We start from the raw sequence: 24965 nt of genomic DNA on the forward strand, positions 1-24965 counted from the left end.
CCACTGTCTCTTGTCTGACATGTGTCACCTCTCTCTGCCCTTTCCTGTCTCTTTATAGTCTATACTGACCTGTAATCTGAAATAAAGCATAAAATTGCCAAATAGAAATCCAAGTCACAAGACTGCAGGCGCAAATCGTTTGACTTGAAGCCATTGGACTTGGAGTCATCGGACTCAAGTCTGAGTCTTCAAGTCTGAGTCTTTATTGCTGATCTTTTACTCTATCGCCATGTTTACCTGCTTCATTCTAATGTTCCACTAATGATCTAATGTTCCACGTAAAATCCCTCCTCATCTTAAAAAGATGTCAATGGCCTCTACACTGTCTTGACCTATAGTCCCTGTTCACTACTGTATAGTCACAGCAGAATCCTTGCCGTTACCATTAATTAACGTCTCAGATGCATCTGTATGTATGCTCTCCCTTCTCTTCTCTTCTTTTCTCAACCACTGCCAGGCAAAGCAGAAGCTGTACCAGAGTCAGCAGCGGGCGACGCTGTGTTCGCGGGCGGCAGAGCACGCCGACGTCTCTCGAGAGGAGGCGGAGAAGACCAGAGCTCTGGCAGAGACGCGCTTCCTGAGCTTCAAGCAGGAGCTGGAACACACGGTGGTGGATAGGAACAGACTGAACGACGAACTACAGCACCTTAAAAAAGAGGTTACACAACACACGCACGCATACACATAAGTGTATACATACTGTACATACGTCTAATTATATCTAATACATACATACAGTACATCGCCACTTGGCCATGGGAGATGTTTATGAGCATCAGGCAGGGCTACTTGTCAACCAGGAGGTGTCCTGCCAGACACCATGCGTCTATATTTCTTAATGGGAGTGGAGGGAGACCAACTCCATTCCAACCACTGCACATGTGCTAGTTCAGTTATATGAACATGCAGTTTGGTTACAATTATGTTTTATAAAAGGGACACTTCACCCTTTTTGCAAAAAGAATAAACATGTTAATGATGTTTAGCAGATTTAGAACACTTTCCTGGGGGTCTTTATGTGTGTAATATGTGGTTTTAGATATTTTAGATTTTAGCAGTGAGCCCAGTGTCTCTGATCACATGGACACTTGGCTCAATTACTTGGACTGGACTACATGTTGTCTCAGTAAGACAGCCCTCCTCCTATCCACAAGGAGGAGCAGTGCACCAAAGCATTATGGGAATTGTAGTCCAGGAAGTAAGTGAGCCCAGTGTCGATGACATCAGAGACACTAGCTGGGCTCACTGCTAAAATCTAAAATATCCAAAACCACATTACACACAGACCCCCAGGAAAGTGTTCTAAATCTTCTAAACGTCATTACAACACAACACACACACACACACACACACAATACATATGCCCACAAGCTATACAGTATACATGCACGCACACACGCACACAAAGGGAAGACCACACAAATAAAGCAAGAAATGTCATTGACACTTGACACAACAGCCTAATTACATTCTAATTACGGGGCGACACGATAGCCGCGTGGTTAGGGTGTACGTGTACAGTATAGTGTACAGTATGGGCTCGCCTAACAGCAAGTTCCCAGTTCGAACCATTTGAAGCATGTCACTCCCCTACTCTATCTCCACTACATGTATTAGCACACACACACACACACACACACACACACACAAAATAACAATCATGATATCCATTCCTGTGTTGTTAGTAACGATGCAGAGTAACAACTTCAGTACAACTTGTAATACTACCTCAGAGCTCAATGCCCCCCGTTTGACTTGAAACAGTCTGTAGAAATGTAGTATAGAAGTCTATATGGAAATTGAGAACTCCAACTGCTCATCATGTACTAGTACTACTAATAAAGATAACTAAATACAATATATCCATAATGTAGGCCTATACATACAAATGTGTATGTATGTCTGTATTTGAGGGATGGACCAATTCGTTCTTTTCCTATAGAATACATTTTGCAGTGACATCTTTCCATTGAACTCAAAAGGAATAATCTTACAAGAAGCCAATTTGCTCTTCTTTACCACAACCACATCCATTTACAGCAAATGTAACATAACATAACATATAACATCATATAACATAAATGTATAGCTTGTGATAGCATAGTGGCCTTCTGTCCTTTCGTGTAGCACACAGATACACAACTACTGCTGGCGCAAACAGAGAAGAACTACTTTGAAACTAAGCTGAAGCTGGAACGAGAGTCCGGGGATAAGCGGGCTCTACTGGAGGAGAAGAGGACACTGGAAGGAGAAAGAGATGCGCTCAGGCACAAGCTGAGACAACTCACAGAACAAAACATCCAAGTTAAAGAGAAGTGAGTGTGCAGGTTTGAGGTGGGCTGAAGTCAGAGCATCTATTTTGGCTAAGGGGATATTTGTTTGGAAGTGAAATATTTTGAGCCGTGCTAGTTGCTTCAAGGAACAGATGTGTGTACAGTAGGTATGTCTGTCTGTTTGAGCATGGAATGTCTGTTTGTACCATGACCTATTGACCTACAGCTGCTGTAGCCTGCTGGTTGACACACACACACACACACACACACACACACACACACACGTAAAACATTTTACTTCTTTACCACTGTTCCGATGTCCTCACCAATAGGCCTGTATAGTAATATCAAGTTACCAGTGTGTGTGTGTGTGTGTGTGTGTGTGTGCATGCGTACCTCACAGAGAGGAGAACTCCAGGCGCAGGGCCGTGGCGTCAGAGGAGCAGAGCAAGAAGGCCAACCAGGCTCAGCGGGAGGCCGAGCAGGAGAGACGTCTGGCTGAGACGGAGAGACAGGAGAGGACCAGCGAGTGTCTCGCCTGGAGAGAGAGACACCGGGTCCTGGCAGACAGGTTCAGAGCTCAGGAAGACCTCGTGGCTCTGAGGCAGAACAAAGCAGTAGGTGTACTTGTACTCATAGAGCTATAATATAATCTAGAGAACGGATTGAGGAATGATGGCCCTGCCCTCCGCTATTCACTTCAATGAATACTCTCACACACTGCATATTGAGCTAAAATATCTCTTAAAGATCATATGTTGTATCAGTCACTGTGCATTTGTCTTCTCACAGTGTCAGGCCAACATCAAGAGCTTTTTCCTCTGCATGACTGAAAGCGATCAGAGGGTTAAGATTCTAAAGAACCAGGACGGCAGCCCAAGGAACTTTACGGTGAGTTTGTACTTACAGTGTAATTCAGTGACTTAAAGGGATAGTTCCGAATTTCTGAACTTACGCTGTATGAAATACGTGCCATTAATATAGTGGTTGCAACTGTATTGATTGATTGACCGAGTCCCGTAGAGGGTATGCGCGTGACATCATCATCAAACCGCAGGATGTTATGCAGGAACACCTGTGTGGCAAATAACTATACTTCCTGGCCTCGACAGCCCAGACATCCAAACATAAAAGTCATATTTGATTGGATTAAACAATGTTAAACTCACTTTGCATGTTGCTTTGCCACTCTATGTGCCATTCACTTTAAGCATGCGCATACCCTCTATTGGGAGTTCTGCTCTGTTTTTGGTGAATATTAAGTAGTTCCGTTTTTGTGGATTAATTTACTTTAATGCGTGGCCCCCAGTGCCCCCCACAAAATGACCGGAACTACTTAATATTCACCAAAACCAGTGCAGAACTCCCATGAACCATCCTTTTAAAGATGGAGTGCCACGATTTTTTTCCACCCTAAAACATGATCATCAGGTATTATTATAATATAAGGAGGAAGAACTTTTCCCAAAAAATTGTTAAAATCATGCTTTTAGGGTTAGGGGAGGGGCTGATAGTGTGATGTCACTATATTAATGTTTATTTCATTGGCCCGTTTGACTGTCAAGGGTTCAGCCTCCAGGAAGAAACCCTATATACAAAGTTAATACACCATTGCACATAAAAACAACTCCAGGGTGTCTAATGAAGTACTGTCACCTCATAGACACATCTTTAAGGTACAGTTACAGTATAGTGGCCTTCTTCAAACCAGGCCAAATAGTGCTACCGCACAGGGATGGTGGTGTGGTTATGTTAAAGCCTATACTGGCGTTTGTCATAGGCAAAAAGAAAAAGGATCCCGTGTCCAGTGTCCACGCTAAAACCCAGTCTAAAAAAAAATTATAAAGTAAAATGCTACAGGCTCCGTTTAAGACGCTGCCGCAGCTTTATCACTGTATTTATAAGACCCCCCCCTCTCCCCAAACATGTTAGTCTATCAGAAAATAAAGGTTTTATTCCAAAGAGATGAAATGTAAACATTGGGGTTCCTGTTCAGGAAGGAGACCCTGTTTACATCTCCACCCCTGAACCTGGTCCTGAGGACGCTGACAGGAGCCCATCCAGGTAAACGACTGGCCAACACATAGTGATGTGTGTGTGACTGTACCTTTAGACAGGAGACCGTCCAGGTGAATGACTGGCCAACACATAGTGATGCGTGTGTGACTGTACCTTTAGACAGGAGCCCGTCCAGGTAAATGACTGGCCAACACATAGTGATGCGTGTGTGACTGTACCTTTAGACAGGAGGCCGTCCAGGTGAATGACTGGCCAACACATAGTGATGCATGTGTGACTGTACCTTTAGACAGGAGCCCGTCCAGGTGAATGACTGGCCAACACATAGTGATGCGTGTGTGACTGTACCTTTAGACAGGAGCCCGTCCAGGTGAATGACTGGCCAACACATAGTGATGCGTGTGTGACTGTACCTTTAGACAGCCCGTCCAGGTGAATGACTGGCCAACACATAGTGATGCGTGTGTGACTGTACCTTTAGACAGGAGCCCGTCCAGGTAAATGACTGGCCAACACATAGTGATGTGTGTGTGTGTGTGTGTGTGTGACTGTACCTTTAGACAGGAGCCCGTCCAGGTGAATGACTGGCCAACACATAGTGGTGTGTGTGTGTGTGTGTGTGTGACTGTACCTTTAGACAGGAGCCCGTCCAGGTAAATGACTGGCCAACACATAGTGATGTGTGTGTGTCTGTATCGGGGGTTCTGTTCCATGCCCCCATATAGTCATATATCCTCTGGTTGCAGCCCCTTATTTAATTGAGAAATGTCTTAACCCATTTTGACCTGAGATCAGATTCTATAAATGTCTTCTACATCCTGACAGTTTTCTGAAAAAGCTATGTTTCTACGTATGTCAGTTCTATGTCTTCGATTTTTCAAAAATAGCAGACCTACAAGCTCGTAGCACGACACTCATGAGCTTCTATGAGATCTGCTATTTTTCAATAGCTAAAGCATAACATAATGCTAACACCAACATGGGTTCCCGCCCAGAGAGCAAGCTCAAAGGTGCGCTAAGCTTGTTGATCTGCTATTTTGGCCAACATTTTGTAAAGAGTTTAACACCAATTACATGACTGTTTATACATTAAACAGAGACAGACAGTATTCATTTAACAAATGGACCCATAAGGGTCCTTTTGGTTCCATCTTCTATACACTCTCTAAATTAAATAATTTCGGATTAATAAACACACGAGTAGTTGCCATGTATAGAAATCAAAACGTAACATTTAATTACATATTTTAACCATGTTAACGGTATAACACACTTTATATACTGTATATGAGCTGACTTTGGTCACATTTCAGGAGCATGTTGAGAGTATCGGCACCACAAATGGGAAAGGGCACGGGTCCGTCCCACTTTGGAGACCTGCCTGCTATTGGAGGGGACAAACCCGACAGACCCGACTCTGCCCCGCCCAGAAGAAGTCGAAAAGTGGTGGAATATTTCTGGATCCCCACAGATGAGGAATGAAGAGCCGGTGATGCTCACCAATGACTCACCAATGGCTCACCAATGGCTCACCAAGCCATCCAGACCGCACCAAGACTACAACAAACACAGCCAAGACATGTGCAACATGATACCGGCCTGACCCAAGGAATGACATGATATGCGGACATGACCCAAGGAATCCAGGGAAAGTGAACTTTTGAGTTTACAACTTACAGTGCAAGAGTTATAAGGCGAAATGTAAAGTTGGGCTGTTATAGCGCCACCATGAGGCCGAGTGAGGTAATAATGAATTACATTAATTTGAATCATTATTATTAACCTACCCTCCAAGTGTTGCAACTGTAGCTCCAACGGTTTCTGAGAGAAAAAATACTTAATGTGAGTTTTCGCATTTTCCCATGTAAGTCGATGGGACATTTTAATTCACTAATAAATAAATAAATTAATCAATAATTTGTTAAATTGAAAAAAGGGCTTCGTTAAGACTTCCGGAATATTATGGTCAATGCCTGTGTGAAAAGTCGGAGTGATTGGTGCAGGCAGTGAGGAGCTACGACAGACAGACAGACATTCATTCAGACATTGAGTGAATTATAATATGATGATATATCCATATCGTGATATGAAGATTAGATATGATCTGGGATTTAGGATCGCAATGTCGTGATATGGCATAAGTGTTGTCGTTTTCTGGTTTTACATTAAAATGTCTTTGAAAATGATCAAAAATAGCTGATCTACAATCTCAAAAAGCATTGCGATGACTGAGACTTATTGTGAGCTGGTAAACCTTTTTGAAAACAAACAAATCAACACAAAGCCCCCGATCCATGATGTTTACAATCGTGATTACTCCATTTCTGTAGAACTGTAAATGTTTTCATTCATAGAAAATGTGACAAATAAAAAGTATTAGTTGTTCACTTATGTCCCAGTTGCATCACCTGGGTAGGGGGTATCTCCAGCTCTGCATTGACCTATGAGAAAGCAGAATGACAGATACAGTATATGTCAATTTTATATCTATTATTTTTAGGTATGTCCTTGTTATTGTACCAGCTCAGTGGCCTTGTGGTTAGAGTGTCCATCCTGAAACTGGGAGGTCGGGGTTCGATCCCCGGCCGGGTCATACCAAAGACTGTAAACATTTTGTGTGCAGATGTTTCCTTTGATCTCTATGCTTGCTAAGTTGCTAGATAGGCGGGTAAAAATATGGTTTGACCCTAAAAAAATTGTAACAAAAGGTTTCTCAACTGATTAATGTAGTATTAGGTGTCCTAAATAACATACTAAAAGTTTACCAAAGTTTGACCACCCGAAATGTGTTTTTTTAAGATGGCCGCCGCCAGTTCTTAAAATACCATTACTCCTCCATTATTCATCCTAGAAAAGTAATTTTGGTGTCTAACGTTTTGGTTATCTAGGAATCCAATTAGCATATATACATTTTAGTCAAGCAATTACAAGTACAATGATATATTAAAGCAATTGGTTATAAGGTTTTAACAGTGTAATAGGACATTACCCTTTTCTATAATGCCGTACTGCCCAGGATTGGTGAATTCATCACCTATACAAAATTCACATTCTGTTGAAGCTTTCAGGAGATTTATTTTGATACCATAACAATAAGGAATATATTCATTATTACTGGGCGGTACTGTCATATGATGTGACATTTGTAAAAGCATGGCTGCCAAGTGATAGACTCATTAGACTGGGAATATTACACAAATCATGGAAGAAATGTACAGAGAAATGTCTGCACTATTTTATTTGTAAAGGTGTCTGGCAATAATAATAATAAATATATGTCCCCTAGGGTAGTGGTTCCCAAACTGTGGGCCGGGACAAACATTGTGAAAATAGGTGATCTATAAAAGCTCACAATGCTGAGTGTCTTTGCACCAAACACACTCAGTAGGACCAATTGGCCACTTGTCTGGTCTATGGGGAAGATGGACTCCTCAGTGGGGATACATTGGAGAGAAATGGCCCCTCATGGGCCTAGAGACTAGAGGGTGTGCAAGTCAGTCCAGAGCTATCACACATGTATCTTGGTATATAGGCAGGTGGTGGAGTGTGGCATGGATAGGGTTCAGTTATGCTTGTCACAGACATCTTCTTATTACCGAGACTGTAGTAGTTGTGTGTGTAAAATTAATTTCACATTTACTTTGTGTTTGGTACTGCTGGCAATAACCTTGAGCCCTGGGCTCCAGTCTCGGTCTCCCCATAGAATCCCAATCTAACCTCCCTCCACGCTGTAGCCCTGCTGCTATCCAACAAACAAGCATTGCTGCCTTCCAATGCATGGCTTTTTAAGTCATATGGCAGCCAAGACTATGGACTTTAATGTTTGTTTAGGGCACACTAAATGACAACGTAGGATGCCATGTGGCCAATATAAATACAGTGGGCGCCCCTAATTTCGTGTTTTTTGCACTTTTTGCATTTTCATACTACAGTAGCTGTTCTAGAGGAGAGGGAAGAGGGTATTCTGCGCCATAATGATCAGTCACTGGGGGTAATATTAATGGTCAGCCACCAACCAGACACCGACTCTCCTGTGAGCCAGTCCGACATAGGGACACCCCTGTCTGCCTGACAATCATGCACCACGTGGAGGTCTTATAACCACCACTATGTGGGTCTGACCCTTCTGTATACCTATGCCCACTCTAAGCGCCTATAGCTCAGACTTAGGAGCCAGCAGGAGGTCCATTTGGGACCAGCATGCATACATTTAAGAACACGACTGCCTGACAGTCTTGCAACATGTGGAGGTCTTATAACCACCATCAGTGGAGACTGTCCTCACTACCTAGGCTAACTCAAGAGGTCCTATCTCGGGAGTAAGAGCCAGCATGGTCCACATGGGACCAGTGGGACTATAAGCCAGGCGACATATAGGAACACTCCTCCCAGCCTAAGCTAAGTTCCTTAGTTTCTACCTCCTCCACACTCCGTTCCCCAGCATGCCGTGACCCCCACCTACATGAGTGAGTAGATTAATCTTGTGACTCATGTAGGCGTATTTATTTTGAGATGTTTCCTCAATGTAGACATGCAACTGGTGCAAGTTGCAACATCCTTTGCAGGAAACTATGGCATTGCAATTATTGCACTCTGCCTCAAGAGTAATTTCCCTCTCTGTTAACCACACTCGCAAAGTGCAATAAATGTGATGCTGTGGAGTAGGAAACTGCGAGACAGGAAACCCAGTTTGTGTAGAGGAGTTTACTGATCTTCCACATACCGTACAATACAATACAGACACTCTGTAGTGAGAACAACAACAACAACACCGGAAACGGAAGCACTGAGTCCTCCATGTTTCCCCCGTGCTCTTAAAGGCACCATAGCCCTCGGGTGAATGTCTCTCGCAGTCTCTAGATGTGGGTCACCACAATGCCATAGTTTCCTGCAAAGGATGTTGCAACTTGCACCAGGAAACATCTCAAAATCAATACGCCTACACGAATAACGTTAGAAAATAAAAACTACTAACTTCTACAGAGCTTTTTATTATGACTCGACGTCTTTCTGTCTGAATCACGTTAACTAAAAATCAATTTCTCTGCACTTATTTTTACAACTTATAAGCAACTCAATTGCTTTTTATTTGGCTCTAAATTAATCGCGCAACTGTTGAGAGCCCAGCCTTTAGGTGCATATACATATACCTCCATAGATTGATTACTTTATAAACAGTTTGCAGAAAAGAAGCACAGGATCATAGCCTACAGTACAATAAAAAATTATATTAAATTAATCTGAACATTAAAGACATTTGTCACCACAGCAATCATTATTGCAATGTGTACTGTATATTTAATATACAGTACAAATTTCAACAATGATATTGTCGTGGCGGCTAGCTGGTGGTGGTTAGTTTCTACCTCCTCCACACTCCGTTCCCCAGCATGCCGTGACCCCCACCTACATGAGTGAGTAGATTAATCTTATGACTCATGTAGGCGTATTTATTTTGAGATGTTTCCTCAATGCGGACATGCAACTGGTGCAAGTTGCAACATCCTTTGCAGGAAACTATGACATTGCATTTATTGCACTTTGCGTGCTGCAGCCTCAAGAGTAATTTCCCTCTCTGTTAACCACACTCGCAAAGTGCAATAAATGTGATGCCATAGTTTCCTGCAAAGGATGTTGCAAATTGCTACTAGGGCTGTCAGAACGAATTTCATAATATGAAAGAAATTCGAATATTAAAAAATATATATATATTCGAAAGCTAAAATTGCCATTCGAATGGAGCTTTTATCATTTATTAATTCTATTTAATATTTTTATTTTGTTTTATGTTATTTTATCCGCTCACTAAATGTATTGAGTAACGAATCTACCGCTGTGAAATCTCCCATCTGCACGCACGCACACACGGTCACACGCGCGCCTCGTCACCTCATCCCTCCTCTGCACGCATGCACACACGCAGTCGCACAGCGCGCTGCAACTAAGAAGAATCACTCGCATGTTTTATTAGTACCGTCGAGTCTGTCGCATATTGTGGACAGTTTGAAAATGCGGGTCCTACGTGCATTAAACCATTAACGTTGGTCCGGCTGGTTTCATTTTGTCCTACGCGATTACGTGAATCAGCATGGCTGCGCCTGCAGTAGGCTATTACCAAAACAAACACATGGTAGGCTACTTTTGTGTTGCACATGGAAAGCAACTGAAAACGACCATGGATATATTAAAGACAGTTCCCCTGTGCTGCTGTGCACAGCGGAGATAATGCAAAACTCCAGGTACGAACCAAAACACTGACTGTCTGAAGCTGATCATCCACGACTATATCTCCAGACTAGTCCTGCAGTCCCGCAATGAAGGAAAGACAATCTCGCCTCTCACTATAGTCCACTACAATGCCATTCTAGCCTTAAAACCTACATTTATGTGTTATTCAACAATTACTTTAGCGCAAAATATAGGCATCTCTATATATCTTCATTGCTATTTACTAATGATGGCCTGTTCATCGTGACAGCATTCCGTTTAAAAAGAAAAAAGAAAAAGTTCATGATTCCTGACTAGCCTACTCACTACTCAGACTATACTGTATCAGAAGTATACAACGTTCACTGTAAAATGCATTTGCACTATAGACAGACAACAATCTTACCGTGCTGAGTGCACTGTGCTCAATAAAACAACAGTTTAAACGCTATTTTGTGCCGAAAACCATTATTACATGTTCTCAAAGTACTGCTTTGTCGTTTGGAAGGGGGGGCCCTCTAGTGGACAGAACGTGCATCGTCAAAACCTTGTTATTCTGTGTATTATTATAGGCTAAATATGAGCTAAAATACAATGTAAATATTCGAATATATTCGAAAATTACAAATAATTAAGCAATGAAATTCGAATTGGATTATAGAGGTGAACTGACAGCCCTAATTGCTACTAACTTCTACCGAGCTTTTTATTATGACTCGACGTCTTTCTGTCTGAATCACATTAACTATAGATCCATGAATTAAATAAAAATCTATTTGTCTGCACTTCTTTTTACAACTCATAAGCAACTCAATTGCTTTTTATTTGGCTCTAAATTAATCACGCAACTGTTGAGAGCCCAGCCTTTAGGTGCATATACATATACCTCCATAGATTGATTACTTTATAAACAGTTTGCAGAAAAGAAGCACAGGATCATAGCCTACAGTACAATAAAAAATAATATTAAATGAATCTGAACATTAAAGACATTTGTCACCACAACAATATCATTATTGCAATACTGTATATTTAATATACAGTACAAATTGCAACAATGATATTGTCGCGGTGGCTAGCTGGTGAAGTTTAAATAATAGTGCCCACTCATAATTGTAAAGTGCAAATACAATAATTTAATTTGTGTTTATTAAGTACTTGGTTAGGTTAGTTATAATATAAGCATAATATATGTCAGAAAAAAGAGGAAAAAATAATATTAGGAACAGTTAGGAACCGGAACCGTTAAAGTCCTAACAAATCCCAACCCTAGTCCGGACCCCCCTTTACCTCTTCACCCAACCCCACCTATCATACTCCACTCTGCACCCGGTAGAGACTTAGGTTCTGACTACTCGGCACTAAGAGTAAATAATGCAATAAATTCGTTTTGGGTGGGTGTATAGTCAAAGATGAATTATTTAGTTTGAGCCTAATTTTATCCACAGATCCAAATATATATAATATTGCAATATTGCAATCAGTAGGCTATTGTCTATCAACTGACAATATTCTCTGCCACAACCTTCTGAATTACCGGTACTGCAAATTGTGACTATTAGTTTTGTTGTGTTTTGAGGATATCTTGAAACCTTATTCCAAAAATATATATAAATATTTAGATATTTATTAAATATTTAGTTTAGTTAACTTGAAATTGGTGACTATTTCAGAGGGTTTTAACAGTCACAAACACAATATTGGATTTCACAATTATCTAATTGTATCTCTGCAATTTGGACAAGTTCAATGGACTCCTAGACCCCAAAAACATAGGGTTAGACACAAAAAGTACTTGTCTAGGATGAATAATGAAGGAGTTAGGCTATTTTAATGGTTTTTAGGCCATCTTGGACGCCATCTTGAAAATAACACCTTTCGGGTGGTCAAACTTTGGTAAACTTTTAATATGTTATTAAGGACACCTAATACTACATAAATCAGTTGAGAAACCTTTTGTTACAATTTCTTTAGGGTAAGGTGCTTTTTTTCATATATTTACCCGCCTAAGAACGTTGAAAGGAAATAAGATGGATTTACGGTATTTATAGTTTGCTGTGTTGATTGCACAAACTGGCACAGCAGAGTGTACACAGTCACACACACACACACACACACACACACACACACACGTACCGCTGAGTTGAGAGACTGGTGCAGCAGCATGCGGAGCTCAGCATTCCTCTGCTTCAGGCTTTGTGTGTCAGCGATGAGCTTAGACCTCTCCGTCAGGACCACTCTGGATGATATTATGAACGGAGTATGAGAAGACAATGCAATAATTTGGCTGCAGTGTGTGTGTGCGTGTGCGTGTGTGTGTGTGTGTGTGTGTGTGTGTGTGTGTGTGTGTGTGTGTGTGTGTGTGTGTGTATGCGTATGCGTGTGTGTGTGAGCACTTGTTGGGTGCAACTCACTGGTACTTGTCCAGTGCATTCTCCAGCACGTTCCAGACCTTCAGTTTGGACTCAGGAATGACGTTGGCCAAACTGTCCCAATAGGCTGCGTCTTCAGAGGCATCCCAGTCATCCCAGTCATCCAGGGCCCGGTGAGGGGCCCCTCGCTCCCTGGCAGGACCACCATGAGCACTTAAGCACCCAATGACCACCCACGTATGACCACAAGGTCTAAATACAGTATTCACTAATACCCAAACTTATACCCAATGGACTGTATAAACAAACTCTGACAATGTTACTGTGCACGTTCTACGTCAGGTCTATTTGAGCTCTTGCTTATGGACCAATATCAACGTAAATGACAACATACAGTAGGACATTCTCAATGCTGCACAGTACAATCCTTAGCTTAATGTATGTATGCTCTTAGAGTTTAATGAACACTTTTTTAAAGATATTTTATTTAACTTTTTCTGCCTTTATTTGATTAGTGTAAAGCATTCTGACAGGAAATGGGGGAGAGAGAGAGAGTATCGAACCCGCGATACGCCATCAAACAGGATTATCAGCCCATGGTGCCCGGACGTCTACGCCAGCCACCCAGACCTAAAGCCCAGACCACACCGGTAGCGATTCCTTGGGACAACACCGTTTTAATCCATTTCGGGCGGGAACCCCTTTTTGTGTTTTAAGCATTATGTTACACTTTAGCTATTGAAAAATAGAAGATCTAGCAGAATAGTAGGTCTGCTATATCTTTGAAAAATCGTGAAAATGTGGCCCAAACCTTTGAATATACAGTTTCAGAGCGAACGTTTTTAACTCAAATCTTTGCTTCTGGGGGGTCCCTGGAACAACATATTTTCAGATTGGGGTCGGTGTAGAATCATCCTCAGGTCTAAATGGGTTAAGGTCAACAACACCAATGCAACTCATTGCAACTGAGTCTGTCTCGACTCTCGACCCTTTTGGGCTTCAAGATTTGAAGTTATGACCCATTTTATTTGACTGTGTGTTGTTGAGTGTTCTGACCTGGATTCTCTGCACTGAGCAGTGAAGGCTTTCAGAACGGCCAGGACCTCGTTGGGATGTATGAGGTCCTCCTCTCCTTCTGCCATACCACCAGTCTCATCCGCCCCCTGCTGGAAGAGAGAGAACACTGCTGCTAGATTACATTCATTAAAATAAATAGTGCTAAAGAAGAAGAATATTTAGTACTGTTTAAACTACTTCTGGGCTAACTGGTCTGCTGCACGAATGGCACACATGTGGATGAGCACAACAATTCTATGCTCGTGCATGTCACAATTTGAACCAGAAGTAGTTCAAAAGGTTTAATAATTGTACTTTAATTTGTATTTTGTACTTATAATTTGTATTTTGTACTTATAATTTGTATTTTGTACTTAAACTATAACTATAAAAACACATATATACATATATAATAAAACAAGGATTTGGTTTCTTTTTTTCATCTTTATGATTAGTTTGTAAGTCTTTCTTATTTCTTTAACCACTTCAACCCAATATTATACTATGTTGACCCCAGGGGTCTACTTGGGTCTCCTTGGGTCAACATCTATAAGCTCTAATAGCCAATCTACACGCTCACAACGCTGCTAGATCTATTTTCAGCCTAACGTTCGCCTTATTTCCCCCATATTCACCGTACTCTCGCCTACTCTTACAGTTTGTCCCATAGGTTGAGCCTCATTGTTTCTTTGTTGTTGCTTTTGGCCTCTCCTGCATGTCTGTAACTACTGTAATACATGTACATTATTGATTTGCTGTGCTACGTGCACTCAACAGACTGTGGTGCAAGGACCCCATCCTCTGAACTTGCCATCTCATTGCTCGTTTACCTCAGACTGCTCTCTCTGCTGCCGTCTGTACTTGATGAAGAATTCCGCCAGTTTGTAGACATCGTGGTCACTTTCAATGCCCAGGGCCTGGAAGACAACATAACAGGAGCACTCAGTACTACTAACCAGTCCTGGACAAAGCAGCACTTTCAAATAACCTTTGTGGTTTACTGTGGTTTGTAGAATAACAACATGGGTGAGGTTTGCCTTGTGTGGCCTCATATAATATAGTGAGATAGGGGTGGGCAATATATTGACCGATAATTATATATTTCATGATATGAGACTAGGTATCGTCTGGGATCATAATGTAAGATCGTGATATGGAATATAAGTGTTGTTTTTTCCAGATTTTAATCACTTATTTCTACGCTTTCAAAATATGGTAAAAATAGCTAATAGCTTTTTTCAATTATTATTATTTGTTGTAAAACATCTGGTATTCCAAACACACCAGCTAACAAAAAGAAGCCTATCTTTTACTGAACAATGATGGCCGTACAATAAGAACTCACAGAGAAGATGGCGTCCAACTTCATGAGAGACTGCTCGTCCTTCTTCAGAGGAGACAGCAGCTTTAGGAGTTTGCTCTCTATCAGGAACCCCTAGAGATACATACATGCAGACAGGAGGAATAGGAGTCAAACCCACGAATGAACAATCAACAGTCAAGCCTCGTCATATATTTTAATTCTATTACGAGTTGAGGACTGGAAAAAAAATAAGGAGAGAGCACACATAGTTCCAGTACACCTGCCCACTGCCCATGCCTGGTTGCAGGTTATGTGCAGCATATTATTGCTACCTTCAAATCCCAGCTGAATACAGAGAATGACTGGCCTTCTCAGTTCAAATGGCGTGTTCTGTATCTATATATTTTATGTCCTTATTTGTTGGTCTGAGGACTCCCAGTGGTCCCAGTAATATTGTGCATTCTCAAGAGTAGAGAAAAAGAATCCCGCACACTGTCTTCACTTGAGTTTAGATTTTATTGAGCAACGTTTCGGTCGTCAGACCTTCATCAGACGACCAAAACGTTGCTCAATAAAATCTAAACTCAAGTGAAGACAGTGTGCGGGATTCTTTTTCTCTACAGTTCCAGTTATCCGACGCACCTGTCCATTGTAGGTGTGCAGAAGGACTTTTTCTCATAGCATTCTCAAGAGTAAAATTAAAACTGAGGATTTGAAATTGTAGATTAGGGTCCCAGAGATCGTATCAAATGGCGGCCCGTGGCCTAAGAAGGCCATATCAAAGCGGAGGTTCTTGACATGACAAAGTGTAATAAGAACACGCGTTCCCCTTCGGCCGTGGAACTCACCGCCTCGTCACACAGCACCTCCAGCAGTCTCTTTACGGTCCGCGTCGACACCTCCCCTCCTCTCTCTTCCCCCACACTCCCCTCGCGTTCCTCCTCGTCCACCTCCTCGTGGCCGTCGCTCCTCAACGCGGCCGCGCTCTCCGTCCTCCCGTGAGCCGGTCCCGCCGACGCGTCCCTCGTCCCCGGGGCGCTGTGCCCCTCCGAGCGGACGAGGTGGGAGGAGGAGGCGGACCGCAGTGCTGCTGCACTCCTCTGGGCTCGGTTCCGTTGGCGCGCCCGGATGTGTCCGGGGCGCTCCGCGAAGGCCACGGGGGGCCGCTCCCAGGCCAAGCCCAGCTGCTGCTCGTGGAGGAGTCGGTCGATTTCCAGAGCCTGCTCCGCCAGCAGCTTCACCTCGGCCTCGCTCATAAGCCACACCTCCTCATGCCTGCCGGCGCTGACGGCTGCAAAGTGCCTGGAACAACAGAGCGGGTCAAAGGGTCAAGTGTTTAGGGCGGGGTGTCAAGCTCAGTTTGGTTCTGGGGCCAGATCCAGACCATCTGATCTCAAGTGGGCCGGACCAGTAAAATAATGGCAAAATAACCTTTGTCAACTCCAATTTTTTTACTTTGTGTTTCAGTACTACCGTATATGCTTTATCAATATCATTCAGCCTACATTTGTAGCCTACATATTATAATCACAGATCACGAGGGATCTATTCTAAGCAACACATTTATTCACAATGGAATGGAAATAAAATGATTTCACTTTCACTGGTTTATTTTTATACAGTTGAGTGAATACAGTTTTACATCTGACCAACTGAACCAACTCACCACACTAAACAAACTCAAGTGGGAGGTATGAAGAAATTATTTTACCTTAATTGTCAGTCATAGTGCTTTGAAAATGCACATTTATGAAAAATAAAACAAACAAACGAGCATCACACTTTTTTTCCCTATCTCACTGCACTCCTGCAGTCTATTTGCTGCTGCTGGCAGGAGCAACCTGGGTTCTTTTTTCCTTCACAAGTGCATCGATATTAGGTGTCAAATCCTGAATAGCAGCACATTTCACAATGTCATTCAAGTGTTCGTTTGTTAACCTTGAGCGCTGCTTTGTTTTATTATTGTTCATTGTATCATTTCGTCTTTTCTTAGTTGTCCTTTCAAATGGCCATATTTTTCTAAATGAAGAGTCTCATTTTTTTGACATTTGCTGCCCTCTAGCGGCTGGAGGGAGCATTTTGGGTGTTTCTTTTAAAAAAATCATAACTTTTGATAGAAATGAGCTAGAGACTCGCTTTTTTTGGTGAAATTTTCAGAAATTTATGCCGGGCCTGATGAAATCATCATGCGGGCCGGATCTGGCCCGCGGGCCGTATCTTTGACACCCCAGGTTCGCGACCCAGTTTTGAGTCACAGACCCATATTTGTGGGCTGAAAGTGTTTTAACCTTTCGCGAAAGATTTTACACCTAGCTTTTATTTTATTTTCTCCAAAAGATTTTCAGAATTTTTTGAAAGAACTGTAAATGGCAGATCGGCCATTGTCTTCTTTTTCTTTAAAGGAGCATAATGGTTAGTTGATAGGTTCTGTAAACTTGGGTCCCGGGGAATACACCAAAATGTCTCTTTTGAGTTTCAAGTTGAAAACGTCTGAAAACAATCAAGGTTCAAGGTTTCTTTATTTTTGTCTCCCGAAGGAGAAATTTGTCTTGGACCCCAAGGACCCGCCAGCATACAATCCCTGATTAGACAGAGAGAGAGAGAGTCAGAGAAAGAGAGAGAGAGAGAGAGAGAGAGAGAGAGAGAGAGAGAGAGAGAGTCAGAGAAAGAGCGAGAACCGCCTACCTCTTTTTCTTCTGTATGTCTTTACACTCCTGTACACTGCGTTTGTAGTCTCTAGTCAAACTGTCAATCTCGTCTTTAGACAGCTTCTCCTGGGCGCCACACCTGCTCTTCAACTTGTTCAGCACATCCCACAGTCTGCAATACACACACATCACACAGCACGGGATTATTTGAGTGAGCGAGCGTGCGTGTGTACCATGTTTTACTGACTATGTGATGAACAGTCCCCATGAAGAATGTAAAATGGTTTATGGTTACAAAGACCTTGTCTCTCAAGTGGATTATTATTTATGGTTAAAAGGTTAAATGGATCTGTAGATGATTGGTAACAGATTCAGGTTGGGATTAGGAGCAATTACGAGTTCAATTTAGAGGTGAGGGTTTAGGGTTATGGTTAGTTTTATGGTATCATAGGATTTATGGATGTTGAGGTTAGGGTTAAGTTGTTCAAGCAGGTTAAGCTACATTTTCTTTTTTTTCATTAAGCTGCTTTGAAAAATAATATACATACATACTGTGTGTGAGTGTGTGTGTGTGTGTGTGTGTGTGTGTGTGTGTGTGTGTGTGTGTGTGTGTGCGACCTGCTGATCTTCCTCTTCTGCTGGGACTTGGTGATGGTGTTCTCCTCGTCTCTCTTCTTCAGCACCTGCACGTTGTATTCCAGTTTCTCCTGGTTCAGCTGGTAGGTCGCTTTCATCTGCTGTAGCTCCTGCTCCAGCACCTGTTTGTTTGTTTGTTTATCATTAGCACTATTCAAGGCTGGACTGAGACAAAAAGTCTGGCCCACCACAACCAGCGTGCAGATACCCTGCCTGCCAACTTTTCGGGTCGAGGCCAGGGGGGCAGTCAGACGGATATTTTGTGAAGCCACTAAGGAAATGAAAGTTCATATAATGGCCTGTTGTGGCGCTGTCACTGGACCCAGAAAAACCCATAGCCCCATAGAAGTCCATGTATTTTGGCCCAACTTCACCTAGACTGTATTACCTTAATAAACATGGTCATGAATACTTTTTCCAGTCACTAGTTTAAAGTCTCATTTCTAATGTCATACTATTCTTTTTGGAAAATTATGGTCCCATTTATAAATAAAATTACCATAAAGTCGTGCATGTTCTGAGGGGCGTGGCTACCGTTACAGTCTATGAACGGGATCCCCCACCATAGAGTATTAAAAGGATAGAGACTAAACTAGCGCGAAGCTCCGCCCCCTCCGCTATTCATGTCAGTGGAAGTTGCTCAGTGGCGTTTTGAAGCACCCGGAAGGCTGCCGGAAGTACCGTCTTTTCGCTGATTCAGCATTTCACTTCCGCATTTGGACACCAAATTTTGGTGTCCAAATGCGGAAGTGCACCCAGAGTGCACCTGGGCTTTACATTGGGCGCTCGGTTGCACGGGGTTTCCTCGTCAAGAATCCACGGGTCCGCCTGCAGTCCTTCCTCTTACCACTAGGGCCCAGCGCTTCAACATTGGAGTGCATAGCTGGCCCCTTGTCCCCCACCCACTCGAGTCAAAATAAAAACCAACGAAGAAGAAGGGGGAAGTCCCGCCTCGTTGTCTGGGCCAGCCAATGGGCCAGCTGGCCTGAGCTGGGCCAAAACGGATCTAGAAAGATGGCGACTTCCATTGCAAGGACTGACAGGCTTCATTTTACGTTCACGTTAGACCCGCGGAACGCTTTGTCCATATTTTTTACAGTCTATGGTCGAGGCACATAAATACTTGAAATGCATAAGCCCATAAGACCACCACTTTTACAGAACAACATAAATGATACACAACCTACAGACAGTTCTACACTGAAACAGACAATTAATTTAACATTTAACCACAAGCCACCGTTCCGACCCACTACGGGTCTGCCCACCGACCCGTAAACACCCAAACACCCAAGGAGAAAGTGAAGGCTTATCTAAAAGTACGATTAGCAGCCTCCCTAGACGACATGCAGCACCTTATAAGACGAATCCGCCGAGCGCTGCCCTCTAGCCACACTGTCGCTGTATTCAAGCGGTGCCACTTGACAGAGCGGATTCGTCTATACACCCTTTTGATGGCCACATTTTCTCACGTTTTCTTTGAGCGTTTCAACATCCATTGCTTTTGGCCATCCTACCCTGTTGCTATGTTTTTTCGACCATATGGACTCTTCACTCTGTGATAAATGCAATGAAGTGTTTACTGACCTGAACATCGGTGTCCAGCTTGATCTTGATAGTGTTGTACTCCTCAGCGCTCTCCGCCCTCAGCTTCTGAAGTGATGCCTCAAATTCCTCCACCTTCTTCATCCTCTGCAGCAGGTTCTGATACTGGAGGCAGCGTGACATTACATTACATCAACATGGGTGACTGTTAGGGCAGTGGTGGCGCCCAAACTATTCTCCATGCCTGCCGAACCCCAGATTGGAAACCACAGAGATTTTGATTTTGATCTCTTTTAGCCTTTCGGCTAATCTTCCAAGAGTCCAGAAGATAGGGGAAGAAACCTTCAATCTATGCCAGTGGTTCCCTAACTTTTTTCATGTCAAGGACCCCCAAATTGACACTACTTAGCCCGCGGACCCCCATTTGAAAAGATATGCCAGGGACCCCGGACCCCACTTTGGTCCTATGCGATGCACTCGAACGACAATCTCACTCGTCTCACTTTTCATGCTTACCTCCCTGTCCCGTCTGTCTTTCAGGGACTGCTCCCACTTGTTTCGGTTCCCAGTCAGCAGGACCTTCCGTTCCTGCCCGTAGGCGTTCTGGGAACGGCACAAGTAGCACACATAAATCATTAGGCTGATAGCAGTAGGCTGAAATTGTCTCACCGCTAGCACACGCGCGCAGACACACACATGCATATTTACTCCCACTCATGAGTCATGACACTGATAGGATCTTCCGCAGATAACCTGTACAGTATGTGTATTTGTGGAATACCACAATGGTGCACTATGACTGCATTGTGGAAGAATGGCCATTGTTTTCTTATTTTAGATCTACATAGTATTCTATATGCAGGTACACATACTGTACACATACTGTACACAGGGCGGCTGCAGCTTAGTGGGTAGAGAGAGGCCGTGTGGTATTCAGAAGGTCACATCCCGGTCTTTGTGTCCCTGAGCAGGACACTTAAGCCTTAACGGCCAGACGCTCTATATTCAGTGACTTACAAAGTGCAAGATCTAGTTAACAAATGGCCACACATATAACACATATCTGCATAATAATGGTAACTAGTATCAGAAAAGATATATTTGTTTGAGACTAATAACAGTCTAAGGGTCGATTCATACTCCTATTTTAGAGCCGAATAAAAGTCGGTTCGGCGCTGTAGAGCCTACAATTTGACGTCATTTGAGGTTCGGGGGGGCGGGTACCGTCCTAAAGTCGGCTCTTCGGTGCTACTGAAATTTTCTGACGAGCCGAAATCATTTCGGCACTACAGCGCCGAAACAGGAGTATGAATCGGCCCTAAGTCCATAATTTATTCTGACCCCTCCCCGAAAAGGCCTATCTGTCCTGACCGGATCCATCATACATATATACATTTAGTGTGGACTGTTATTCGTCTCAACTGCTCAGTTAGTGAAAGTATTGCATAATAGTTTATATTTTGTAAAATCACTATGCTGATATTTACAATTTTACAGAGACTATAATAGTTGAGTATAATGATTTCAGTAGCTTGCACCCCATTATGCTAGCGATACACCCGTTTGTCTGGTTTTTGTCTGTACCAAAAAAATCAACAAATGCACATAATCCGGGTTGATCACATTACTTTGTAGGAGATAGCAATAAGGATATTCATCCTTGAAATAAATCGTAGATATTTTTGTGTATACAGACCGCTGCTTTTGGAGGTGGTATTGAGAGTCCTGTCACATCCTACCTCCATCTGGTCGAGCTCCTCCCTGTAGGTCTTCTTCAGAGTCCTGACCTGCTCCTCCATCCTCTCTATCAACAGGTCCACCTCCTCCGCCTGTTTCTTCAAGTCCTTAACGTAGCGGTCATCGCTGGCTTTGAGCTCCTGTTAAAACACACAAACAAGTGTGTTGAGAGGTGTCCCCAGCAAAATAAAATGACTGATATAGTAGCATAGTGATTTCACTTACGAGTCGACTTAAGACTAGAGGTTTGAGCCGATACGTATCCAATTTAAATATAGGATTACAATGGCAATTCTCGCGAAAAACCTGTTCCTTCCTGGAACCATTTATTTGGTTGGTGACTGTTACATTCCTAAGACTTTCAAACTTTAGCGACTCTCACTGGAGTAGTATTCGATAGTCAATATGTTTCTTATATGGAGGTTTGTCCTGTATTTTAAGCATGTGCTAACATTTCTGCCTCTTGGCATGCTTACAAAACAGACAAAATGGCCCTATCTTGGGCGCACCTTAAACTTATTTGCCATATTTTACTGTCTTGAAAACATTTTTTAAATAGTTAAACTAGCCGACATGTTGTGAGCTTGTAGACCAACCATTTGAACTATTTTAAAATGTTTGTCAAAATAGTAAAAAATTGCAAATACGTGTAGGGATAAGGGGTAAGGGGTGGTGCAAGATATAGCCCTTTGTCTCTCACAACTCCCTTCCCAATCCTCCCCATTTACCCACCATCTTTCCCCACGAGGCCAGACATACAAACAACATATATACACAGTATAAAACCAATAGATACGAAGAAAGGGATCACAAGGTTATGTTCACAGAAATAATTAATAAACAACAAAAGGGGGGTAGAATAAGAGAAACAACGTATTATTTTTTACTGTCTCCAAACAAACCCAAAACAAGGGCGAGATGGATTGTGGGCGACGGTACCCGATACCGTACATACCCTCTGCAGGTCAGTGATGAGCATGTTCTTATCCTGGAGCAGCAGAGCACACAGCTGCTGCTGGCTCTTCAGAGTCTCTGCCACCTCCTGAGGAATCACCTTCCCCTCCGCGCTCATCCAACCTCTGTTGATCTCCTCAAACTTGGCCTGGCTGGACTCGGCCTCGCTCTCTATCCCCTCCACTCTGGGTGGGCAGAGGATGTAGGGAAACAGGGTTTGACTGATTGAAATGTGTATACACAGTTTGTAGAATGGGTAGTACATTTCAAACGAAAGCACAAAAAGCACAAACACTGCTACGAGGATAAAACCAGATAATGCACTAAGACTTGTTTACATCAGGGTACTCCATTTTCAATTCATCATTCAGAAGGGATGGACATGAGTTCTAATAATATAAAATCTCACCTAAATACTGTAAAAGATTTGTAGATCAGTTTTTGTTGCTGAATGTTCGCACCCAGAAGAGGGAGGCTAGTTTTACCTTAATCTTTGAGTTTCCCTCAGTTGTGTCCTCCTGTTCGACTCTCTGGCATGGAGAGCTGTTTCTATGTTGGTGACTATCTCAGTCCCGTCATTCAGCAGGGTGATGACTCTCTAGAAGGGAGGCAACGAGTCAAGAAAGAAGCTGGTCTTAACGGTCTGAACAATAGGAATAATTGGGCGTATACCTGTTGACTTGGGGGTTAAACAAAATGTTGTTAAATCTATTTAGTGAATTTCTTTGTTAAATGTGTTATAGGCCTAAACAAGAGAGCAACTCAATCATGTGAGTGACAACAAACCTTTTGACTTGTATCCACTTGCTGTTGGATTTTCCTCTCCTCTTTGATCTCTTGCTTGTCGCCCATGAGGTCACCTCCCTGCTCTCGTCTAAGGAGACAGGTGGGTGCATGGTCAAAAAATAGGAATTTAAATAATTCCAAAAAGGTAGCACATCCAAAAATTAAACAAGCGGTGGACAAAGTACTCACATTTCCATTTCTTTATTGGCACACACAAAAGGAACGCTTACGCGTTTCGGCTATGCAGCCTTCATCAGAGCATGAGGTGGGTGCATGGTGTTGAATGGCGTGACTGATGTCTAAGGAGACAGGTGGGTGCATGGTGTTGAATGGGGTGACTGATGTCTCTTAGGAGACAGGTGGGTGCAAGGTGTTGAATGGGGTGACTGATGTCTAAGGAGACAGTTGGGTGCATGGTGTTGAATGGCGTGACTGATGTCTAAGGAGACAGGTGGGTGCATGGTGTTGAATGGGGTGACTGATGTGGGAATGCGTGCAAAGTTATGTAAGTATTAGATCACATGTCGCATTGCACTGAAAATAGCCTACAGGCTCACAGAGATGTGTTGAGAGCTTTAAATCTGCTATTCCCCTTGATGCAGAAGGTAGCTATAGGTAGGTGTTATGTTCCAATTGATATCCTACACACACACACACACACACACACACACACACACACACACAGCCTATATTATATAAAATGGGTAGCCTACACTCTCTCAGGAGTCCTAGCCTGATTGAAAGAAATTGGTTCCCCATCTGTATTTTGCCATTCTCTCTAGACTAGATCTGGAGAGATGAGGACGAGGCCCCTATTATACTGAACAAACATTCTATAACGTAGCCGTAGGACCCCTTTAAGGCAGGTGTTAAATCCAGTTGTGGACACAGTATAGGCCTACTTGAGTAAAAGCCTACTCCGAGTCCTGAGTCCTGGTCAAATATTAGCCTTAATCTCAACTACAAGTTATTTTATAAAGTTGTCGGATTTGTATACTTGAGTTAAATAAAAGTGCTGGAGTACTTTCTTTAAAAATACATAGGCTATATGCAATATGCTTATACAAATACGATCGTCTTCTACAATACGAAAATAGCTACAAACTCACTAGCAATTATGCCCGTCACGGTGTCACCAAGTGAGACTGAGGGGAAAAAAGAAATTATCGTCAGGCGGTCAGTTTTACCTTTTATTTGCTTCATTTCGTGCCGCTATACGGATCTGGCGAGCAGCTATCCTTTCCTGTGGATCTTCCGACTCCAACGATGGTCCAGCCACAGCCACTTCTTCTGCAGCTTCAAGCGGGGGGTCGAAGGTTTCATTCATACTTTAGCGCACGTGGGGGTGAACGTTGCTCGATATGCGATTGTTATCGTACCCCTAAATTCAGAGAGAAGGCGCTGAAGTGCAGTACAGTCAGTGGCATTA

At 42.8% G+C, this 24965-nt stretch overlaps 1 protein-coding gene across 1 annotated transcript; it reads right to left on the minus strand.

Annotated features, from left to right (window-relative positions):
- Nucleotides 1–6506: 6506 nt before the first annotated feature.
- On the minus strand, nt 6507–24863 carry drc1 (dynein regulatory complex subunit 1 homolog (Chlamydomonas); the record flags this gene model as incomplete). Its single annotated transcript, XM_080762231.1, has 16 exons — nt 6507–6733; nt 12636–12738; nt 12914–13063; nt 13928–14034; nt 14758–14844; nt 15273–15362; nt 16079–16532; nt 17916–18050; nt 18497–18636; nt 20102–20224; nt 20576–20662; nt 21799–21936; nt 22752–22935; nt 23236–23348; nt 23537–23624; nt 24724–24863. The coding sequence occupies 16 exons, from the start codon at nt 24861–24863 to the stop codon at nt 6677–6679; spliced, it is 2196 nt and encodes a 731-aa protein (XP_080618357.1). The 3' UTR covers nt 6507–6676.
- Nucleotides 24864–24965: the final 102 nt, after the last annotated feature.

Source organism: Protomyctophum bolini (genome assembly GCF_963924005.1).
Source record: "Protomyctophum bolini genome assembly, chromosome: 4".
Classification (NCBI taxonomy): Eukaryota; Metazoa; Chordata; class Actinopteri; order Myctophiformes; family Myctophidae; genus Protomyctophum; species Protomyctophum bolini.